Source organism: Brassica rapa, chromosome A03 (assembly GCF_000309985.2).
Source record: "Brassica rapa cultivar Chiifu-401-42 chromosome A03, CAAS_Brap_v3.01, whole genome shotgun sequence".
NCBI lineage: Eukaryota > Viridiplantae > Streptophyta > Magnoliopsida > Brassicales > Brassicaceae > Brassica > Brassica rapa.
Window position 1 is genome coordinate 13,659,122 of NC_024797.2, and position 24,427 is coordinate 13,683,548.

Here is a 24,427-nt window from a genome sequence, read left to right on the forward strand (position 1 = left end):
TTAATTTAAAAATTAAAATACCATAATTTTTTAAATTTTATTTTATTTATGTACCTACCTTACATTTTAAAAAATAATACTAAAATCAATATTGTTAAAACAATTAGGATCTATTTAACAAAAAATGTTTAAAACACTAAAATAATTGATTCTAATGAAAAATGGTGTTTTTTTTTGCTGTGTTCAAATGAAATGAGGGTAGTCTTTATTTATAGATAGTAAAAAATCATAAATTTTGATATATATTTTTAGTTTATTAAAAATTTCTATTATAAAATAAATGATTTTCAGTTATTGGGTGAAAATAAAACTTAAAAATCTATCCAACAATTTCTTCTAATCCAAATGCACCGTGTGGAGAAGCTGGCCTATAAAATAAAAGTTTCAGCTGTTGATACCACATAGGATTGTTCTAAAACTTCAACACCCTTACTGGAAGAAGTTGAACAATTGAATACAAGATTCAACATCCTCATTGTGGGTGATCTAACAAGTGACAAACAAATAAAACTTCTGTTTGTCTATTTGGATAATACATAGAAGTTTGCACATGTTTCAAAGATGACGACTGTTTGTTGTTCCGTCAACATGATTGTTGTCCGTAACTCGTAGCTTTTTTTTTCATGGCAGTTTACACTTTGCAGAAAGAACATGTTAACCTAAACAAAAATCCAGTATAAGTTCGCAAAGTAAATGTTACTTAAAGATATCAAAGGCCTAAAGCACATAAATTTAAGTGTTTTATTCTTAAAATATGAACAGCTTATCTTAATTCATATATATTTGAACTATTTCATCTTTTTTTTTTCTTAAAATATGAACAGTTTATTTTAAGATATTTTTGATTGAGTCTATTTTTGAAAAGCCATGGCTAATTTAAGGTTTTTAAAACAATTTCTCTTAGAATAAGTTATAAAATTATTTGAAATTGAAAAGAAAACATTAATTAGTTACTACTATATATATTTAGTTCATAAAAGTTATACTCGTGGAAGAGTACAGGAGAATCACCTATTGCGATATTATTAAATACAAGTTAACTTATGTATATGTGCTACGTAAATAATTGATTTCAAACTCAAGTTGGTGGCACGTAAACAGTATGAATTGTAACTTTATAGAGTAAAAAACTATGGAACAAACTATAGGTTAATGCACAAGTATCAATCTATTTATCTGGAAGTCACGGATAGATATCCGTTCCAACCTTTCCAATCATTTAAAAATGATACCAAAAAAAAAAGCAAAAACTGTGGTTGGTTTTCGTTTTCTTTAGTCTTTCGGAGGCACCGGTCTCATGTGATAAAGCAGAAATAGAGCGATCAAAACCAATATGATATGATGTGATTTTGTGACGGTAGAGCTCGTGATAACTGATAAGTGCGGCTTTACACCAGTGTTACTCTAGATTCAACACTTGATAAAATTTTCGATATAAATTTTCAATAACGAATCTTGACGTTAAGTGTAGTCCTAGTTTTGGCGCAAATCTTACATGCTGCATTGCATCATTGCATGACTGTTGACGGATCAATTTGAAGATGTGTCAATTCGTGTTTCGGTTAAGGAACATAACTTGTGCTATCTAACAAATTTTTTTTGCAATAGATAATGAAAGACTAAAAAGTGGAAACATAACAATCAGAAATATTACAAAAATCGGTGAACACTGAGCAAAAGTCAGTGAACCCACGGGACACATGATCCCACCTACACCTCTCCCCAAACTATCAAGATACTAAGACAAGAAAATACATATGTCCAGCCTGCATATGTCACTCTTCTTTCGGAAAGGCTATATAAACCCTCGATGAGCACACGGTTCCACACAACACAACACATACATCAACAGATTAAACATGAAGCTTCTTCATGGACTCGCTTTAGTTTTTCTATTAGCTGCTGCGAGTTGCAAAGCTGATGAAGAAATTACTTGCGAAGAGAACTATCCATTCACTTGTAGTAACACTGATATTTTAAGCAGTAAGAACTTCGGAAAAGATTTCATCTTCGGTGTTGCATCTTCTGCTTACCAGGCATGTAGCAAATGTTGTCACACCCTAATTTTGAAATAAAATTTAAAAAACTAAAATGCAACTTTGCATGGTTGCCTCTTTTCATTTCAGATCGAAGGAGGGAGAGGTCGTGGTGTTAACGTTTGGGATGGCTTCAGTCACCGATACCCAGGTATGTCGTTTGCACGGTGACATCTATTTTATATGTGAGAGGAATGTTGGTTACATATACACATATTAATGTATTTGTAATTTAATATCAGAGAAAGCTGGGTCAGATTTGAAGAATGGAGACACTACTTGTGAGTCATATACGAGATGGCAGGTTAATTTCTCAGTACATTGATACTCATGACTGACCTATATTATGTATAAAAACTATACGTGTGGATTGACATGAGATTAAAATTAATATGTAAACTGCAGAAAGATGTAGACGTGATGGGCGAACTCAATGCTACTGGCTACAGATTCTCCTTTGCGTGGTCAAGAATCATTCCAAGTATGTACATATTATCGATCAATTATATATATATATATATATATATATATATTTTTTTTTTTTTTAATTGGGATGATTTAGTTGGAAGAGTACTAATTAAAGTACGATGTATATATACATGAGCAGAAGGAAAGGTGAGTAGGGGAGTGAACCAAGGAGGTCTTGATTACTACCACAAACTCATAGATGCACTCCTCGAAAAGAATATAACGCCTTTCGTTACCCTCTTTCACTGGGACCTTCCTCAAACACTCCAAGATGAGTATGAAGGTTTCTTGGACCGCCAGATCATGTATGTGCCATGCTTCTTAATTATATTTGAAGAGAGTAAATATTATTAGTGATAGAAGAAGAATATTTAGTTTTAATTACATGTATTACTGAAATGATTCTATACTAATATGCACAGCCAAGATTTCAAAGATTACGCGGATCTATGTTTCAAAGAATTTGGTGGAAAGGTAAAGCATTGGATCACGATCAACCAGCTATACACAGTGCCTACAAGAGGCTATGCGATCGGAACAGATGCACCCGGTCGATGTTCTCCTATGGTTGATACCAAGCACAGGTGTTACGGCGGAAATTCTTCAACAGAACCCTACATCGTTGCACATAACCAGCTTCTTGCTCATGCCACGGTCGTCGATCTTTACAGGACCAAATATAAGGTGAGTGGCCTCCATATGTGAAAAGGTGGTCTAAATCTTACATATCCGATTCTAATGTATAGTCATATATATATATATATATATATATCACGTAATGAACAGTTCCAAAAAGGGAAGATTGGACCTGTGATGATAACTAGATGGTTTCTTCCATATGATGAATCTGATCCTGCCTCCATAGAAGCAGCTGAGAGGATGAACCAATTCTTCCATGGATGGTATATATAATTTTATATATTACCAAAAATGTATCAGTTTGTATTTTATGTATTATAATGAAACAAAAATATACTTGGATCAGGTATATGGAGCCGTTAACAAAGGGTAGATACCCAGACATCATGAGGCAGATTGTGGGTAGTCGGCTTCCCAACTTCACCGAGGAAGAAGCGGAACTCGTTGCTGGTTCATATGATTTTCTTGGTCTCAACTATTACGTCACTCAGTACGCCCAGCCAAAACCGAACCCATATCCTTCAGAGACACACACTGCCATGATGGACGCTGGCGTAAAGCTCACATGTACTACAACATTACCACTTAGTTACAAGCTTTCTATATACATATATATATATGTGCTATCTCCTTTTTGTTACAACATACTTTGTGAGTGACCATCAATTATTTCATCCTTGTGTTTACAGATGATAATTCACGTGGTGAATTTCTTGGTCCACTGGTATATATAAATGATCATCCACCCCTTTGATTTCTCTTTCAATTTTTTTTTTCTATTTTGCAATATAACACTACTTTCTCCTTGTTAATATGTATATATATGTTTGCTTCCTTTCTCAGTTCGTTGAAGACAAAGTCAACGGCAACAGCTATTACTACCCAAAAGGGATTTATTACGTAATGGACTACTTCAAAACCAAATACGGCGACCCATTAATCTATGTCACCGAGAATGGCGAGTTCTACATACTTCCACTACTCATATTTTCATATATAACATATCCTAATTAGTGTATTTCGAAATAAATCCAAGAAACTGATTTTCAAATATTGTATACTTTTTCATGTAATGGCGGTTAATTAGGATTTAGTACCCCCAGTTCAGAAAACCGTGAGCAAGCTATTGCCGATTACAAGCGAATTGATTATCTGTGCAGTCATCTATGTTTTCTCCGCAAGGTCATCAAGTGAGTGGATGCTATTATAAATGATTTTCTTCATATGTTATCTTCTTCTTTTCGGGTAACATCTATATATATATGATTGCTCTTGTTTTCAGGGAGAAGGGTGTCAACGTGAGAGGATACTTTGCATGGGCTCTTGGAGATAATTATGAATTCTGTAAAGGTTTTACCGTCAGATTTGGACTCAGTTATGTTAATTGGGACGATCTCGACGATAGAAACCTCAAAGAATCTGGTAAATGGTACCAGAGATTCATTAACGGGACCGCCAAGAATCCTGCGAAACAAGATTTCCTCCGCTCAAGTCTTTCCTCCCAGAGTCAGAAGAAGAGGCTTGCTAATGCATGAAACACTTTCCTCCATCGGATCATCTCTATATCTCTCACTCTTCCTACTTGCTCCATAGTTAAGGAGCTTCTTCTATCTACAATGTACTAAATAAATAATCTCAATAAAAAGATGATCAAAATTACTAATGAGTAAAAATAATTTATCTACAACTACATTATGCCAAGTCAAGAGGATGAGGAAAGAGGGAAATAACACAATTTAAATAGAAAACACTCAGAAATCCCAAACTAGTTAACTTATATAATAAAATGTATATTCAATAAACAATAACCAAAACTAATGCAAACTCAAAAGTCAAAGGTAACTAAACCAAAGGTCTATCATCCTCAACTGAAACTTAATGGGATTTAACATATGAAATTTTATCATTCACATAAAATTTACGTGAGAGATCAGAGATGACTATTATAGCTACTCTTATGAACCTAAGGAAAGTAAATGGGAATTGGAGGAAATGGGAGCAAGGTTGTGTTGTTGACAATGTATTTTACTATTACGATGTCTACAAGAACAAGTTGAGAGCGTATGATCCAAAGGACCAAAGCAGAGGTGCCGGAGTGTGGTGAAAGGTGTGGAAGAATTGTTGTCTAAGACGAATGGTTCATGGGGTACGTATACAGTGCCTTGGGGTGAGAAATTGGTTCTTTTTCTTCAGGACAACGAGAAGATTTGGTGTGCGGAGATTGCTTTGGAAACCTGAATAGAAAAGAGATTTCGGGTAAGGTGCAATGGTGTGATGTTGTGAGTGATGATGGAAAATATTTGGAGCTCGTAAAATGTTTTTTTTTTGGTAAAATACTCGTAAAATGTTTAGCTGTTAGAGCATGAGCAACGCGGGATTTAACACAATCCTTAGCGCTAATACATAAGAAAATACTAATATTAAATGGGCTTACGCTAAGAAAGAATCCTTAGGTAAGGATTTTTTGTCTTTGATCCTAAATGACCTGGCATCATCTGATTGGTTGGGTGAAACGTTGCGTTTCGTAGGGGGACGGGAATGAATCATTTACGCGGGTCGTAAAGAAAAAAAAAACCTCTCCTTCTCTAAAGGCGACGACAAAACCGACATCGGCGATCTGCTTGGTTTCAGGTAAATCCGGCCAAATCCGACCGCTAATACTCACTATTCTTTCTTATGGAGTACATGCATGTAGATTTCTCTTGTTTTTATCGATTCGATTCATGGGTTTGAATAGATTTCGGGTTTCATTAGCGATTGGGGATAAAATTAGAATTAGGGTTCCTGTCGGGGTTTGCCAATCGACTCTTTTCGATGTAGTTCTTGGTTATTTCGGAGGATTTAAGGGTCCGTGATTAAGCAGTCATTCGATGTTGGGTTTTATAAATCGATTTAGGGTTTTATAATTTGGGGCTTTTGGTGATTCGGTTCTTTTTTTTTTTCTTGTCAGCTCTAAATGGAGGACGAACTGCGAGACATGAAAGCACACAAAGCGTACTACAACATGCTTCATTTCGTTTCAGAAGCCCAACAGGGAATTCCGAAGCTGTGCCCCTGTGGATCTATCACAAAGGAGTTCGTCGACGAAGATGATACGTATGATTACCTCCCGGGGAAAAGATACTTCATCTGCACAGACTACCAGGTTCGAAATGTACTGTCTGTTTATACTCCAAATTGTTTTGCTGTTTGCTTACGAATTTAATGTTTTGGCAGAACGACGGGCTGCATTTTAGGCAGCCATGGGTAATGGGTGTGCAACAAGAGATTGAGAGGCTCAAACTAAAGTTTCTCGAGCAGGAGAAGCTCCTGCGCGAGTGCGAGGCGCTTAAGGTTAGTTTCTTACTTAACGTTGCCACTAATTTTTACAATCTGTCTAACATATTGTTCTGTCTCTGATGTCTCTTCAGGTTCAGGTTAAGATGCTTCTTGAGCGTGTGTGTGAGCTCGAGAGAGTCCGCTGAGGTTAGTGCTTTGAACCCTTTTAATCAACAGTTAAAAAAATTAGTTGGTACATGTGTGTGTAACTAGGATCGTCTGGTGTGTTTCCTTGTAGTTTTAAACCAAACTAGGATAGTGGTGTGTGTTGTAGTTTGAAACCAAACTAGGATAGTGTTGTGTGTCTCCTTGTAGTACCAAACCAAACTAGGATAACGTTGTAGTTTGGAAATAAGGTTAACTTTGTAGTTTAAATTCCCACCAAACGATCATTAAATTGTGCCTTAACTGCTTCTTTTTAGACTTAAAGGTCGTGAGCTGTTTTGATAAGACACATTCCCACTACGCTTCAATGCTCTTAGTGGAGAATCCCTTATTTAATCCTCTGTGTTTCTACTAGAGAAACACAGACTTATTTGTAAATGGCAAACTACAATGGTTATGTTAACCTATTAGCGAGCCAAGGGTCAATTGACCTTGGCTCATCACAACCCTTTCCTATTCCCGGTCAAAGTAATGATGAGCCTGGTGTCAAAGAGAGGAGAAAGTGGACAACGAAGGAGGATGTAATCCTCATAGGTGCGTGGCTCAACACCAGCAAAGACCCAATAGTGAGTAATGAACAAAAAGCCGGAGCCTTCTGGAGGAGAATTGTAGAGTATTACAACGCTAGTCCTCTTCTCGTTGGGACTATCCCTCGAGAACTTGGGCAATGCAAGCAAAGGTGGGCTAGGATCAATGATGTGGTCTGTAAATTTGCTGGATGTTACGACATGGCACTGAGGGGGCAGAGGAGCGGGCAAAATGACAACGATGTGATGAAGTCAGCCTTGGATATCTTCCACAGCGACCAGAACCAGAAGTTTAACTTGGAACACGCGTGGAGAGAGCTCAGGCATGATGTGAAGTGGTGCTCCACCTATCTTGAGAAGGAAAAGCGCAAACCAGTGGATCCTGTTGATGGCGAAGGGGCAGTGCCAGAGCCAGAGGAGAGACCAGTTGGGGTCAAGGCTGCGAAGGCTGCTAAAAAGAGGAAGAAAACTGGAAAAGAAGAAGAATTGGCAAAGCTTGAGAGTTTGTTGGAGATCAAAAAACAAATCTCAAAGCAAAGTTTGCTAGAGAGTTTGCTTGCAAAGTCTGAGCCTCTCTCTGAGATGGAGTCGGCTCTGAAAATGAAACTTCTGTCTGAGTTGTTGTAGGGTTTCTTAGCTCTAAGTGTTTCACATGTTTGCATTAGACTAGTGATTATCCTTAGTTTCACATGTTTGCATTAGACTAGTGATTCATGTAGTTGTCATTTAACTTGTACATCTGTGAATATCCTCTGCTTACACACGTGATTTTCCTGTCTCAGGTGAAGTACAAGACCATGTGCTTGTTGAAGACTAGAGCTGGCATCTTGAAGTCACGGGTGGTTTGTCTCTTTCTCCTGTTATTTAGAAATCAAGTCACGGGCTCTTTGTTTCTTGTTGTTTGTATTTTGATGTGGACCAAGTCGTGTACCATGTTGCCTTTATAAGTCTCTTTGTAGACTGGGCTGTTTAAGTGAACCAAGTGTGTTTCTACTTCCTTGTATTCTCTCAAAAACTGATGTAAAATGATGTTTTAGTGTTTTCTGTTTCCTATGCTCTTCTTTGCCTTCTACTTCCTTGTTTCCTATGCTCTTCTTTGCCTTCTATTTACATATTTACAAACCAAAATAAGAAACAAGGCTCGATACACAGCAACACAACAAGGCTCAACTCATCCCACTGCAACCTGTAAGCCTTTAAAAAATATTTAGGTAACCTTCAAACATTTACGTAACATTTATGCTGAATCCTTCAAACATTTACGTTTCATAATAGTTCTTCAAGCATTACTCGAAGGAAAACAATAAAAACGATATATTGTTTAATTTTGATAAACTGAAACTTACCATAGAAATACTGAACAATATTTTTAAAAACAGAGTAATTTTATTATTTGACAAAAAATAGACTACTTATTTTTTTCTTCTAAAGTAAAACAAAGAGTAACGTATACAATTTCTTTCTATTTAATTTTGGTTGTTTCTTCATTAGTCTAAATAATTTTTGAAGGAAAGATAGGCAAATATGGGAGATGAAGTCGACCGAAGACTCGATGCGGCTGTCAACGAGGCTTTTGATGAATATTTTGAAAATACATACAACAGCATCGTGGAGAATCGAACAGATAAAAAGAAGAAACGTGCATATGTCGAAAGAAACCGCGAGGCGGGCCACAACCGGCTATGGAATGACTATTTTAGTGAAAATCCGTCATTTCCGGAAAATCTATTCAGACGTCGTTTTCGCATGAACAGGCAAGTATTCATGCGTATTATCAACACCCTCTCAGCAAATGTTCCATTCTTTCAGCAACGGAGGGATGCGGTAGGACGGTTGGGTCTATCTACACTACAAAAGTGTACGGCGGCTATTCGTATGCTTGCTTATGGATGTGCGGCTGACGCCGTCGACGAGTATCTCCGACTCGGTGAAAGCACCGCTCTTTCATGTTTAACCCATTTCACAGATGCAGTCATTCTATTATTTGGAGAAGAATACCTACGGAGACCCAATCCTGAGGATCTTCAACGTTTGCTCGATATTGGAGAGATCCGCGGCTTTCCGGGGATGATTGGAAGCATCGACTGTATGCATTGGGAATGGAAAAATTGCCCAACCGCTTGGAAAGGACAATACACCCGTGGATCAGGAAAGCCGACACTTGTTTTGGAGGCTGTAGCGTCGCAAGATCTTTGGATATGGCACGCTTATTTCGGTTCTCCAGGTACCTTAAACGATATTAACGTCCTTGATCGATCACCTGTATTTGATGACATTTATGAAGGTCGAGCTCCAAGGGTAACGTACATGGTCAACGGACACCAATATGATTTGGCGTACTACCTCACGGACGGTATATATCCAAAATGGTCAACATTTATCCAATCTATCACACTCCCTCAAGGTCCTAAAGCAGAGTTATTTGCTAAAGTTCAAGAAGCTACCCGAAAAGATGTGGAGCGTGCTTTTGGTGTATTGCAAGCTCGATTTGCGATAGTGAAAAACCCGGCGCTGTCGTTGGACAAGGGAAAAATAGGGAATATTATGCGAGCATGTATCATACTGCATAATATGATTGTCGAAAATGAACGGGGTGGATACACTCTGTACGATACATCTGAATTTGAAGAAGGAGAATCGAGCAGAAGTTCACATGTTGAGCATATTAACAACATGCCTACCCATTTCGGTAATATGCTTGGTCTACGGAATCATGTTCGAGATAGGCGTACACACCAAGCATTGAAAAATGATTTAATCGAAAATATTTGGAACAAGTTTGGTGATAATGAAGATGTATAATTATTGTATGTTTGCTTTTAAACATTGAATAAAAAAAAATTTAAAATTAAAACTTTTTAAAAATTTAATAATTTAAAATTCTTAAGGACCTCATATTGAGTAACACCATTGGACATACATTTTAGACTCAAATCCTTAACTATTCAAAAAGCAAAAAAAACTACTATTATAATCCTAAGGACTCCAATGGTGGGTAACACCATTGGAGTTGCTCTAAAAACACTTAAGAGAGAGGCAAAGAAAAAAGGTGTGTGAAGTTCTAAAAACACACCCCAAGAGCACCTCCAACACTGACATTTTATGGGTTTCTTAGCAATTAAAGAAAAAAGAAAATAAAAGAAAATAAGTTTTTAAAGAAATACTATAATACATTGTACTTCAAAATAAGTTTTTAAAGAAATACTATAATAAAATTAAAGAATTTATTTTCAAGAAATACTATAATACATTGTACTTCAAAATAAGTTTGTAGTAAATATCATATTTGAGAAATACACTAAGTTGGATAAAATATCTTCTTTTAATTTTAAATAAAAATGAATCTTTCTAACAAAATCTTTGTAATTTTTATTTTTGAAAATTAATCAGCTCAAATTGTTATTATAATACTCTGTATAATTTTAAATTTTCACATATAAATCAAAACTAAAATAAATTTTAATTTCTAAATATAGTTTATGATAAATAATTTAAAATTAATTACTTTTGTATATACAATTTAAAATAATTCTGAAAATGTTTTTAAAAGATTTTGTTTAGAACTTTCTTTTAAAAAAATCATTTGTATTCAATTATAAAGATAAATACTATAATATTATAATTACTTCATGTAAAATTTAATAAAATTTTAAGGAATTGTCCAAATTAACAAATCACGAATTAAAAATTCATCACTACAGTGTATATATATATTAAAAGCAATTTATTATAAAACCAGTATATGGTTGAATCCGTAGAAATGTATTTTAAAATATTTTATATTTATCAGTACATTTTTGTTAACACAATTTCTAATAAATATTGATACATGTATAATGTATAACATAATAATAATAATAACATGATTTTTGATTCCATTTTATTATTTGCATGGTGAAATTTTAACATGATTTTATTTGCATAATAAATATTAATTATTATTATTATTACTAATTAGATCATATGCAGGTATTAACTTCTAGAATAATTAAATGTTATTATTATTAAGTATATTATAAATGGTTATATGCAACTATAATTATATATTAATGGAATAAATATATTTTCGAAATTATCCTTATCTAATAACATTTTGATGAAATAAAAAGAGAATTAAATATCTTGTTAGGATATTGTTATGAAAATACAAAAAATAAATAATGTAAGCAACTTTCTAGGAATGGTCCATTTAAAATATCACACATTAAAAAAGTCATGACTTCTCTTTTAATAGTATAGATATTTAGGGATTAAAGTTAGGTTTATAACTTCTATAAATATTTTATAAATTATTAATAAATCTATAAATAATTTATGAGAGTTAATTTATTTTTATGACAAATATAAGGTATTTATAGAAATTGTTAAATATTTAATAATAAATTGAAGTTCCCCAGTAATTTAATTTCCATCACCTAAAACAAGTTCCTATCTTTTTGTTCCTCTAGCTTTCGTTTGTTAAGATTGGTATATGATTAACTTGTTTTTAAAATGGTCTAGAGCATAACAAAGAAAACTTGGATAATTATTTTATTTGGGCTTAAGAATTGTGATGAATTTGGGTTTACCGAAGTTAAAAGCCCAAATACAGTTCAGGAACATGAAGTTAATGACAAAAAAAAAACAGGGTAGGTCTTATGCTTCCTCTCCAAGTTTTTGCTTATAAGTTCCGACCACTCTGCCACGCTTGTCTGAGACAAGATTTCCACAAGACGAGAGATTTTCTGTCTGTCGATCATACTTTTCAAGGTTGGATACAGTACCTAGGCTTAATTTTTGTATGTGTTTTTGGTTTTAGAGTTTCAATGCGCGCAAACTGTTAGTTCCTCTCAAGTTCTGTATTTTTTTAACTGCTGAGTTTTGGTTTTTTCTCTAAATAGAAAGTTTTATGTTTATCAAATTGAGGGGTTTTGTTTCAGTGCAGAGACTGATTGATGTATGAATGGCACTAAGGCACTTAGGCAAGAAGGTACCTTTTCGCATTGCTTCTCATTTTTTTCCCAAGGAATTTGAGCAAAACGATTATAGCTTTAGTTTACATTTCATACATTTGATTAACGTTTGCATAGTTTTATTGGTCAGGCTATCAAAATATTTTTACTTTCTCCATGCGAATGGTTGTAATTATGTTTGATGTTCGATTCTTGGTTCTCAGCTTGCATGTCATAGTGAAGCATATCTGCATTTGCTTGAATGTGATTATACCTACGAGTATGTGTGAAGCGTCTTTTAATCAGCTCATTGTCTAAGCTACTCCTATTTCAAATTGGTGATTAAAGACTAAGTGATATATGTTATGAAGCATTTGTTTCATTTGGCATATATAAAGTCTCCATTTATGTTTATGGATGTCTCGACTGATTTAACGTGTTTACAGGGCATTCAAGCCTCTTTTAAAAGAGGTTTGGTTCTTCTACGAGTAGCAGCATCTACAGAGAGTCAGATTTCCTCTACGTTTTTGAATAGCAATTCCGAAAGTGTCGCTTTTTCATTCGCACGGTACATTAATGGTAAACGTTGTGAAAAAAGAAGGTTACAACATTTACTTTCTAACATTGTTGAAAATCATTTACTTTTCATTCATGGTTTAGGTTTCGGGTTTAGCTCTCTATCAAATGGTGAATCTTCCCCAAACTTAAGATCCATAAGGTAAACCATTCGCTTAAAACTTGTTAATCGTTCTTTCTTATATTATTCTATATAACATGTTCACTGGGCTGTGTTTTTTTTTGAAAAGGTACTTTCATGCAAGCCGAGAAACATTGGCGAGAAGAAAAGATGATCCAGACCGTCCCCTGAGCCATCGTGAACGCAAGAAACAGGCTGTGAAAACGAAAGCCAAGTTCTCAAAACGGGATAAGAAAACTGATAAGCCACCCGCTGAAGCTCCTTATGTGCCTCCTCCTAGGCTGGAAAAACCGGAAAAGAGAATGGCTGAGAAAACAGTTGAGGTATTCGATGGCATGACATTACTTGAGTTCTCCAAGCGTACTGGTGAGTCATTGGCGGTTCTGCAGAGCATCCTCGTCGATGTTGGAGAAACCGTTAGTTCGGAGTTTGATGCAATCAGTATCGATGTCGCCGAGCTCCTTGCAATGGTAAAGTGCTTTCCTGAATGCAAGCTAACTGATTATGCAGTGCTTTCTTTAATCCATTTAAAAAAAAATTATATATATAATAAATAAAAAAATCAATAAACGGGTAGTGGAACAGGCTTCCGGCTAACCGACCTAGAAACAGTAATCTTTAATGCATTTTAAAAATTATATATATAATAAATCAACCCGAAAACAGGATATTGTTTCGATTGCACGGCAACTTGAACAAAATTACCCAAATTAAAAGTTTTCAAAACTTACTTCGTTTAACCATCATCCCGGCACGTTCCGCTAGTCAGGAACTTATATCATCGAGTATGAGTGGCCGTTCTCAATCATCTTTAAATGCATTTCTTTTTGCAGGAAATAGGAAACAAGGTAAAGAGGGAACATACTACAGAAGGAACACAGATCCTTCCACGGCCTCCGGTTGTAACGGTAATGGGGCATGTCGACCATGGGAAAACCTCTCTGTTGGACGCTTTAAGAAACACCTCCGTGGCGGCGAAAGAAGCCGGTGGGATCACTCAGCATGTTGGTGCGTTCGTTGTGGGAATGCCTGAGTCAGGCACTTCAATCACCTTCCTAGACACGCCAGGTCACGCCGCTTTCAGCGAGATGCGTGCTCGGGGAGCCGCTGTGACTGATATAGTCGTCTTGGTTGTTGCTGCTGATGATGGTATGATGCCGCAGACTCTGGAGGCTATTGCGCACGCTAGATCGGCGAATGTTCCCATTGTGGTTGCGATTAATAAATGCGATAAACCTGGAGCTAACCCGGAGCGAGTCAAGAAGCAGCTCGCGGCTGAGGGGATTGAGATTGAGGATATTGGAGGAAACGTTCAGGTCGTTGAGGTGTCTGCGGTCAAGAGTACAGGGCTAGACAAGTTAGAAGAAGCTCTGCTTCTTCAAGCAGTGGATATGGACCTTATGGCACGTGTGGACGGACCAGCTCAAGCGTATGTGGTGGAGGCTCGGCTAGATAAAGGCCGTGGACCGTTAGCCACTGTTATTGTGAAAGCCGGGACGTTGGAGAGTGGTCAACACGTGGTGATTGGGTGTCAGTGGGGGAAACTCAGAGCAATCAGGGACATGGTCGGTAAGCCAACGGAGAGAGCAACACCAGCTATGCCTGTAGAGATTGAAGGGCTTAAGGGTGTTCCGATGGCTGGTGACGATGTCATTGTGGTGGAGTCAGAGAAACGAGCGAAGATGCTTAGTGAAGGGAGGACGAGGAAGTATGAAAGAGATCGGTTGTTGAAAGCGGAGGAAGATAGAATAGCTGAATTAGAGAAGAGAGAAGCAGAGTCTGAAGAAGGGTTTGGTCGAGTTGAGTTGCCGATAATAGTGAAGTCTGACGTGCAAGGAACCGCACAGGCTGTTTCTGACGCGCTAAGAACCTTAAATAGTCCACAGGTGCGTATACTCAGAGGCAGTCATGAATTTTTCAGGGTCATATTTTATTAATTATTTAATATTTTTTATAAATTAAAAAAAAAATTATTTAGAAAAAATATTTTTTTGTAGTATATAATTTATTTATATCTAAACTATAATATAAAATTCATCTAATATTTTTTTGTTATTTTTATAAAAATAAAATTTTATTTTATAACTAATATTATATGTTATTATATACAATTTTTTTAAGTGGGGCCTGGCTCTGCGTATACTCTGGTGGTTTGTTGCTTATTGGCTCTCTGTGTTTGCGATTCTTTTTCTTTATATGGATAGGTTTTTGTGAACATTGTTCAAAGTGGAGTAGGAGCAATTTTTCAGTCTGATTTAGCCAGGGCACAAACTTGCAATGCGTGTATCGTTGCCTTTAACGTTAAGTGTTGTAAGATTTCCTCAGCTTATGCCCGCGTCAAGGTATCAGATCTCTGTTCCAAAATACTTTAATGTTTTGTGTTTGCTTTAACGTTGTAACCAATGGTGATCTCTTAGGTATTCCATCACCGTGTGATATACCATTTGCTCCAAGACATCGGGAACTTGATCGTGGAGAAAGCACCGGGAGTATCTGAGCTGGAGGTGGCTGGTGAAGCTGAAGTACTGAGCATTTTCAAGGTGTTGGGAAAGAGAAGAGAAGAGGATGGAGTGAGCATCGCGGGTTGCAAAGTGATGGATGGTCGGGTCTTTAGAAGTGGGCTGATGAGGCTGTTAAGGAGTGGAGAAGTGTTGTTTGAAGGGTCGTGTGCGTCGCTGAAACGGGAGAAACAAGACGTGGAACAGGTGGGGAAAGGGAACGAGTGTGGGCTTGTGATGGGAGATTGGAATGATTTTAGAGTCGGAGATGTGATTCAGTGCATGGAGCGAGTCATTAGGAAGCCTAAGTTCGTTTCCTCTGAGAGTGGAGCTGTGAGAATAGAGTGCTGATGAATCTTTAAACAGTAATCAATTCAATCTTATCTATTGTTAGGGATAGTACGCTGATGATAAATTTTTGGTGTTACAGAAACTGTCATATTACACAAATCAAAACCGACAAAACGATCACTCGAGTTAACTTGAAAACTATAGTTAATTTTCTCAAACTATTTAAATTTAGTCATTTATTTTTCTGTTTTATCTTTCTTTTGTACTAGTATAATTTAAAATTTTAGAATTTTAAATTTTGATTATATATATTTAGTTTTTTTTTCTTAAAACGTAGAGATGCGGTTTGAGCGATTGAACCAGTCGGTCAGTCAATCAATAGCTAGCTATACGAGCCGGTATTGGATTCAATATTCAAAACATTGCTTATTCTTGGGTATTTTTCTTTCTAAAACTGAAAATATTTATTTAAGATATAACCAACAAAACATAGAGGTACGCGAGTGTACGACTATCAGTCTATCCTAATGCAATGCAGATATCATTAGACCATCAACCTCTTGTTATTTGAGTTGGTGTATTTATAATGTCGTTAATTGTAGTTGGCTATCTTTAAAGCACTATACTATTGTCGGAGTAACTGAAGTCGCGAATCAAATCCAAAATATATTTGTGACAATCCGCCCCGTGGGAACTACCTGCCCTTTGGGCCCCAGGCTCACAGCGCTGCAGCGCACCGACCCCAACCCCTCCATTATGAGTTTTCTCTAACTCCATAATTAGGTTGTTGGTGAGCTTCGAATCCAGGACCTTACCCTTTAACAGCATTCCCACATGACAAGCTGTCACCAATTGATCTGCAGGTCAATTGGTGACAGCTTGTCCTGTGGGAATGCTGTTAAAGGGTGAGGTCCTGGGTTCGAGGCTCATAAACAACCTAATTATGGAGTTAGAGAGAACTCATAATGGAGGGGTTGAGGTCGGTGCGCTGCAGCGCTATGAGCCTGGGGCCCACGGGACAGGTAGTTTCCACGGGGCGGGTTGTCACAATATTGGAGTAGCACTTTGGGCAAGCCGCATTCTATCGAGCATGTCTTATGGTTTATCAAAGACATCCAGTCCTTTTGGCAATGTCATTACCGGTCAAGCTTGTCTCTCGTTTTTCTAGTCTAGCTTTGTTGTACTATCGTTATAATGGTCGATTGAGCTTAGGAAGTCGCCGCCTTTTCTTCTTTTCCTTGTTGTTTAGTTTTTGGTCTCATCTGATTCAAATTATCTTTGTAACTTCTGTTAAAGTTTAAAAAAATTAAAATTTACAGCAAAAACTATAATATATATATGTTTCAATATATATGAAATTAGGAACAATGTATTCAAATAAGTTATTTTACATATAGTTCGACAACATGAATCTTTTCTCTAGTCTGACCGATATGTTATCAGCCTGGATCTAGAAAATGTTTGAGTTCAACATCTGGATCTAGAAAATGTCAGGAGAGAAAAAAATTTCACGATTTTGTATAAATTAAAGAGATAAGGTTTGGTTATTAGTTAGAGAAAAAAAATACTGTATTTTAGAAAAAAGTAAAAAACAGATCAGTTTGGTTGGTTAGAAGAAAAAGTAAAGATGTTTCTTGTTGAGAGTTATATTAGTAAACCTAGCATAAAGAAAGTGTGTTGTGTCACAATGTGACTCTGAGTGAAATTAATAAAACAAAATGTGTCTCTAAGAATAAAAATTTCCTCAAATCTTCACTTGTTATTAGGCATCTTTGGAACACAATCTCTAAAGTCTAAAGTGTATTCTTCTTCCTTCCATCTACAATATTTCCCCGATCTATATATGCTTTAAATTTTAAATCTCAAACTCAAAACCGAGAAAACGTAACATAAACATATTTGTCGTTCGTTTTAGCCAACTTAAATAGAAAATGTTTATTGTTTTTTGCTCACACCGGATTATCAGCTTACATGTAAAGCAATAGAAGGAATCATTTTTGAAGATCTCGTATCATACACCAAGATCAAAATAGCAATAGAGGGAATCATTTTTGAAGATCTCGTATCATACACCAAGATTAAAATAGATACTTACATATCTGGCATACCTACAATAATGAAGCTTTCTGCTTTGTATGTTTGTTACTTTTTATGAGCCGAAGAATTGCTGAGTGTTACAATCATTTTATGTTACTTCATATTTTTCTAAAAGGAAATGAAATGGTTTGATCACATTCTACATGTTTATAAAGTAACAGTAAAAGGAACATCAAGAAATTAAAATCATCTGAGTTCAACCACGGACCTTTGATATTTATGATTGTTCAATTCAAATTTATGTTCGGTTGTTTTTTTTTTCTTTTTCTAGACATGGAGGTGGTATGGGCCTTACGGCCCAACTAATATCAATAGGTCAGGGACAAGAGCCATTTGTTTAATCTCCCTCCCCAGGTTATCAAGCATACTCCAACCGGAGACTTCTGGCACTCCCGTCCTGGGTAAATATAGTTCTATTTTGATTTTTTCTTTCTTCTTTTATCAAATAGAAAAAAAAATATTATTCCGTTTTGGTTTGATGTGGTTTGCTTTATATCAGGATTCACATGTTGTTTAGCAAAATTTAATTTATTCAACCATGTTTAGAATTGGTGAAGGTAGAGTCTGAAGACTCTGAACTATTGAAATAGTCTGCTTTTTTTTTGTTCATTTGGAGGAATTTCATAAATGTAAAAGATATATCAACACCTTTACAATCACACCGATGCGCCACAAATACTAAGAGGGATAGACTCGAACACAGTACACGAGTACACTCGCCTTATGTTGTCCACGTTGATCTGGAGCTTCCTGTTTCACTTTGTCTTAAGTTTTAAGTTTCTTTTGTTGTAAAATATATACATATATATTCGGACATTTTCAATAAGTTAAAATGGTGGGGCTTGTGACTACTACACATTGCATAAGGCCAGTGTTTCTCATGTGTTTTTTTTTTAAGGCTGAGCTACGCTTGGCTGGATGTATCCTTTCGTTTATATTTTGAAAGAAAAAGTTAGTAGTTGGGACAATAACATATAGAATTTGCCACATGATGCCTTTAAATTTTTATCTAAGAATTTTTGGAATATACCTGGGAGACGAAGAATATCAACAAACCAATTATGAGTCACTCAAAGCCATTTTTATACCAAATTAAGAAAAAAGATGTGATCAATTGTGTGTATAAATAAGGTCACAATAGCCCTCACAATAGCCCTCTACCTATTCACAAATCAACACCATTACTTATTCTTACTTAACTCTAGAATCATGGCAAATCACTCGAAACAAATATTCAAAACCCTATTGTCTTTCTTCTTATTTGTTTTACTCCTTTCTGATACTGTCTCATCGGTCCGGAAATCAATCAACCTGAAAAAACCATGCAGAAGTTTCCTCTTCCATCTCCATAACGTTGCGTACGATAGTGATAACACGGCTAATGCCACATCAGCAACAATCATAAACCCTTTAGGACTAGGGAACTTCAATTTTGGAAAATATGTAATCTTTGACAACCCTGTGACAATGGATGAGAACTACCTCTCCGAACCAGTGGCTCGTGCACAAGGCTTCTTCTTCTACAACAAGAAGACGACTTACAACATATGGATGGCTTGTACATTGGTTTTCAACTCGACGCAACACAAAGGGACAATGACCATAATGGATGCGAATCCGATGATGGAGCCTACCAGGGACCTAGCGATCGTTGGTGGCACTGGTGATTTCATCATGGCTCGTGGGATTGTTACGCTCACGACTGATCTCATTCAAGAGAGCAAGTATTTCCGTCTCAAACTGGATATTAAACTCTACGAGTGCTACTAATATGTATATGTTCCTTTTCTTCTTTTGGATTTGATGTGTGTGTGTGGACATTTTAACATTGCATTCAACGTGATGTTTCTTCAAGTTTTTAATGCTATTGTAATTCGCTTGTAACGAGTTTTATGATGAAATATATTTTTTGTTTTGCTTACCAAATATAAAGCCGTGAAAAACACACATACCCACTTTTAAAGTATTTTATGTCGTAAAAACAATAGCTAATTTTTTTTTGCTAAGAATATTAGTATCATAAAAATGATGTTCATACAGTTTATAGATACTCTACCAAGCAGGCCCGTCCCTGCCATAAGGCAGGTGAAGCATTTGTTTCAGGCCACATTTCATGTAATTTTATTCACAACAAATTCTTGTTTTGGAAAGACGCTCCTCACAAACATGTCGTACTTTAATTGTGTTACACTCAACTTTCCATGTGTTTCGATGTTCTATCCAAACAGTGATCAACCTTAGAATCAGAATGTCGCGCATCTTGCTCCAAGACGAGTGTCCTTCTCAGTTTAACCAATGAACTTAGACCCTAATGAGAGAGCTTACACAGATTTTACCCCAGATGATTTGCTGAAAAGCAGTTTTTAGGTTATTTATGAACTTTAGCACGCAAACCCAAGCTGTCAGCATCGTCTTATCTGAGATTAAGAAGTCAGAGATCACAAATTACAAAAAATTTCCGAAGTTTCAAAAAGCTAGTGAAACCTAGTGGTTTGGTAAAAATATCAGCTAATTGTTTCTTGGATGCTACATGTTCAATAACAACAAATTGTCCTCAACCAAATCTCTAAAAAATGTGATGTCTAATGTCCACATGTTTTGTTCGAGAATGTTGCACATGATTCTTTTACAAGTTAATAACACTCATATTGTCATAGTGAACTAAAATAGGTGTCATACCATAGTTAACCGACATTTGTTTCATCCATAGTAATTGTGTGCAATAGCTATCTAGAGCTATGTATTCATCTTCAGCAGTCGACAATGATACAAAATTTGATTCTTACTATACCACAACACCATGTTGTTTCCAAAAAAAGAAACATCCACAGACGTACTCCTACGATCATCCAAACACCCTACCCAATATGCATCACTGAATCCTGTAATATTTTTGTTAGTTTTTAAACTGTGATGTAAATCGAAATCAAGAGTCTCTTTCACATATTTGATGATTTGCTTGAATGCTTCCAAAGAGAATTCTCGTGGACTATCCTTGATAACGAGCACAGGTCCTACACTCAAATCGGTCAAGACGGCTGGCAGTGAGGTATAAGAGGCTGCCGATCATTGCCATATACAGCTTTTCATCAACGTTGGAATCGTCTTCATCTCACGATAGCTTACTGGTTGTAATCATTGAAGTCTTAGCAAACCTTGTTGGTTTGCTTTCCAAATCTGCTTACAAGATTTGTTGGTTTGCTTTTCAATTCTCCAACCATGCTCATTGAGAGAGAGATTACAAAATTAAATTCCTTACAAAATGAGTGGCCAATTGAAAGTAGACAAACAGGCAGTTGATCCACCAAAATTAAAGAGATTGGTCGTGAGCCTGGGGTCCCTCGCCTGCACTCTAGACTTCATCATTGGTTTTGCAGTCTAGATTAATAATTGTAAATAGTACTGTTGTTTAGAAAATAAGGAAAGACATTATTAAAACTAGTTTACCCTCCAATAATTGTGACCCGAGCAGTAGATTTCTTAGTGCGTGGGGTATGATTGGTGGCAATCTACTCTATTGCCACTTAAAGCAAAAAGTGGCAATATATTCTTTATATAGACAGGAAGTAGGAAAACAAAGACTCTCTCCTCATCTTGAGCCATGGAAGTTCAATCAAGATCTTCTTAAATTGGATCGAACTCAAAACGTTGGAATGAAATGGGGAGCTTAAGCTGAGCTTCCATGGAAGCTTCTAGGTGGACCGCAGGGTTCTTACCATATAGCTTAAAAATACAATGTTCTCTTCCTGCTCTTAATTAACCAGTGGTTATAATGAATTTTCTAACCTGCACGGTTAAAGCAGTGGGGTTAACCGGCAAGTCATGGAACGGCGGATAGGCTCGATCCTCTTCGAACCTACCAAGGTGTTATATCGGCTCCTTCTCTACTATTTAGGTTTTTTTGTTCTTTTTTATTTTCCATTAATGTTATTTCTTGATTCTTGTTGTTTCGTTAATTCTGTTGTGACTCTATTTCTACGATTAAAAGGTGATACGATGTTCGAATTTGTTTAAACAGTGTTTACATCCCTCGTTAATTCATGAATGTGAAACTTGTTCCAGTGAATGCCATATAAAGGAACTCTTTTTCTTCTAAATTGATTAAAGTATTACATAGTGTCAATAAGAATGCGGTAATTGGTAACAGATAAGTTGCTTAGTATTGATGTACAACACCTCAGATTCGTTTTATGTAGTTGTTAAATACTAACGAATAAAATTGTGCATTTGTTTTTTCTGTCAAGTGACTTGTATTGGTGTTTCTATTATGCATAATTTGATTATTTAACAACTTGCAGCTGCCAAAAAATTAAGAGTTTTTGAATTCAACAAAAAGTTTAAGTAATTCTACCAGCGAATCGTATCTCTAAGTTATTTCAAAAACGATGATTGTTAACTCTCTTCCAAGTTGATTTCGACAGATTTCAAAATTTGAAAACTTTAGAATATCTTGAAAATTATTTTGAAAAGAGTCTTCACACTACGTTGTTTCTAAAGCAATTCTCTCAAATAATCTTAAAATAGGTTTTTCATCAAAATGGCCAACAAACAGAAAAATAACAAAAATAGATTTTACTAAAGAGATAAAAATTCTTATATTCTTACTATATATATATGTATTTAAATATACATAATTATTTTAAAAATCTAAAATTTATAATTTATTATTTTTTGAAATATACGTTTTTAAATTCAATTTTTTTATAAATTTTATTTGTTTAGGTATTAAAAAAAATTATTTTGAAATCCAAAAATTATTATTGAAACTATTTTCAAATTTTAGTATTTATTTTTAAAATTTTAAACTATACCCCCAAAATCTCATCCCTGAAATATTGACTAGTTAATTCTAAAGGTAAAATGTCTATCTATCCTTTAATAAAACATATTTAAGTCATTTTGACTCTTGAAAGTTATATTTGTGATAAAAAAAAAAATTTTAGAGGTCATCTTACTACGAAATTCTCTGGTTTTTAAATGGATATATGTTTTAAAATAAAACTTTTTTTTTCTATTCAATTTTGATAATTGGATTTTTTTGGCAAAACCAAGTTTATTAACTCTAAAATACAGAATAAGTATATATTTTTATTAAAAGAATTGTTTTCCTGGACGTAAATTTCCTACAAAGCAAAAAGAGATATCCCTTATATATTAATTGAGGAACATTTGAAAAGATGTAACCTCAATTTTGTATTAATTAAAAGAGACCCCAATGCATAGGTGGCACTCAATTAGGTAGTCAATTACATTCAATTGAAAAATAAGTAGGTCCACATTCGATTTTTATATGTTGTTAGATACATAAGTTGGTCAAACTATATGATATAATGATATGATATGATATTTTCTTTCCTTAAATAAAACCTACGGAATTACCATAAATGACTAATATATATATGACAATTAATGAGTTTAATAATAAAGATTTGATAACAATATATATCTCCTCCATCATTTTTTGTTTAATTTTATATTATTAAAATAAATTAAACAATCAAATTAGCTATAAAAATAAAATTTAGATTTTTTCGTATATGTTATATTTTGAATTTTTAAAAACGACAATAAATGACTAAAACTATTAAAATTATTATGTTAAAAATTAATGATCAATGGTTTAACATTTTTATTATAAGAAGATACACATGATTTTAAAACCATATGAGTAAAAAATATCATTTAATAATTAAATATATATATATATATATATATATTAAACACTATATACCATAAGATTACATAAATATTTTAATATTAAAACTTTCAATGAATTTTCAAGAACATTTATAAATTATAAACTTATTAAAGATTTCAGATTGAAAATTTTGTTATCGATGATTTAAATATTTTGTTATAAAACGATATGAACGATCATAGAACCGTATGATTATAAATTCTTATTTAATAAATAACTATACAAAATATACTATTCCTAGAAAAATAGGTTGGTCCATCTTAACTTATATTACACTTTTTATTAAACTAACTGTCGAATTGATAAATAACGTACCAAAAAATGTTTTGCACTTTCCTTAAATAAAAGCTACGAAATTACCTAATATGATTAACATATATGTAAAAATTAATTATAATGAATAATAAATATTTGATAACAATTTTTGTATCTTAGTTCTTTTTTTAATTTTATATTATTAAAATATATTTAAAAATCACATTAAATATATAATAAAAACATTTATAATTTTTCTTATATGTTATATTTTGAATTTTTCAAAGCGTCTATAAATTATTAGAAATTTGAAGATCCCCACTCTGAAAATTTTGTGATCAATAGATTATTTTTTGTCATAATAAGTTACAAATGATCATAAAATTGTATTAATATGAACTTTTATTTAATATTATAAGAAGATACACATTATTTTAAAACCATATGAGTAAAAAATATCATTTAATAATAAAACATATATATTTATATATATATATAGATTATACTATATACCATAAGATTACATAAATATTTTAATATTAAAACTTTCAATGAATTTTCAAAAACATTTATAAATTATAAACTTATTAAAGATTTCACATTGAAAATTTTGTTATCGATGATTTAAATATTCAGTTATAAAATGATATGAATGATCATAGAACTGTATGATTATAAATTCTCATTTAATAAATGACTATATAAAATATACTATTCTTAGACAAATAGGTTGGTCCATCTTGACTTACATTATATTTTTTATTAAACTAACTATCGAATTGATAAATAATCTACCAAAATATTTTT

At 34.4% G+C, this 24,427-nt stretch overlaps 4 protein-coding genes and 1 long non-coding RNA gene across 9 annotated transcripts; 4 read left to right on the forward strand and 1 right to left on the reverse strand.

The window, feature by feature from the left end:
- Window positions 1-1,784: 1,784 nt before the first annotated feature.
- Window positions 1,785-4,830, forward strand: LOC103860090 (myrosinase). Its single transcript, XM_033286157.1, has 12 exons — window positions 1,785-2,036; window positions 2,127-2,187; window positions 2,279-2,340; window positions 2,442-2,517; window positions 2,644-2,809; window positions 2,927-3,188; window positions 3,291-3,406; window positions 3,490-3,710; window positions 3,833-3,867; window positions 3,987-4,101; window positions 4,231-4,333; window positions 4,426-4,830. The coding sequence occupies exons 1-12, from the start codon at window positions 1,860-1,862 to the stop codon at window positions 4,676-4,678; spliced, it is 1,647 nt and encodes a 548-aa protein (XP_033142048.1). The 5' UTR covers window positions 1,785-1,859; the 3' UTR covers window positions 4,679-4,830.
- LOC117132383 lies at window positions 4,459-10,630 on the reverse strand. Its single transcript, XR_004455960.1, has 2 exons — window positions 10,177-10,630; window positions 4,459-5,532 (listed from the first exon to the last, which is right to left on the reverse strand). It is a non-coding gene; the product is annotated as an uncharacterized LOC117132383 (long non-coding RNA).
- On the forward strand, window positions 5,486-8,210 carry LOC103858594. 2 transcript variants are annotated; one of them, XM_033286232.1, is made up of 4 exons: window positions 5,487-6,288; window positions 6,360-6,476; window positions 6,554-6,608; window positions 7,936-8,210. In XM_033286232.1, exons 1-3 carry the CDS (start codon window positions 6,100-6,102, stop codon window positions 6,605-6,607), a joined length of 360 nt encoding a protein of 119 aa, XP_033142123.1. In that variant the 5' UTR covers window positions 5,487-6,099; the 3' UTR covers window position 6,608; window positions 7,936-8,210. The 2 variants fall into 2 exon arrangements, with proteins under 2 accessions (XP_033142122.1, XP_033142123.1); XM_033286231.1 differs by lacking the exon at window positions 7,936-8,210 and having other exon boundaries at window positions 5,486-5,774; window positions 6,094-6,288; window positions 6,360-6,893.
- Window positions 10,631-10,898: 268 nt separating the features above from the next.
- LOC103858595 (translation initiation factor IF-2-like) lies at window positions 10,899-15,895 on the forward strand. Of its 4 annotated transcripts, none has more exons than XM_033286143.1 (8): window positions 10,899-11,902; window positions 12,073-12,122; window positions 12,309-12,663; window positions 12,745-12,802; window positions 12,891-13,251; window positions 13,615-14,667; window positions 14,986-15,123; window positions 15,199-15,895. In XM_033286143.1, exons 3-8 carry the CDS (start codon window positions 12,450-12,452, stop codon window positions 15,628-15,630), a joined length of 2,256 nt encoding a protein of 751 aa, XP_033142034.1. In that variant the 5' UTR covers window positions 10,899-11,902; window positions 12,073-12,122; window positions 12,309-12,449; the 3' UTR covers window positions 15,631-15,895. The 4 variants fall into 4 exon arrangements, with proteins under 4 accessions (XP_033142034.1, XP_018513362.1, XP_033142033.1 ...); XM_018657846.2 differs by having other exon boundaries at window positions 10,900-11,902; window positions 12,078-12,122; window positions 12,531-12,663; XM_009135981.3 differs by having other exon boundaries at window positions 10,901-11,902; window positions 12,531-12,663.
- A 2,359-nt stretch (window positions 15,896-18,254) lies between these two features.
- LOC103858596 (dirigent protein 6-like) lies at window positions 18,255-19,588 on the forward strand. The gene has a single exon (XM_033286211.1). The coding sequence runs from the start codon at window positions 18,877-18,879 to the stop codon at window positions 19,435-19,437; it is 561 nt and encodes a 186-aa protein (XP_033142102.1). The 5' UTR covers window positions 18,255-18,876; the 3' UTR covers window positions 19,438-19,588.
- The last annotated feature ends 4,839 nt before the right edge of the window (window positions 19,589-24,427 follow it).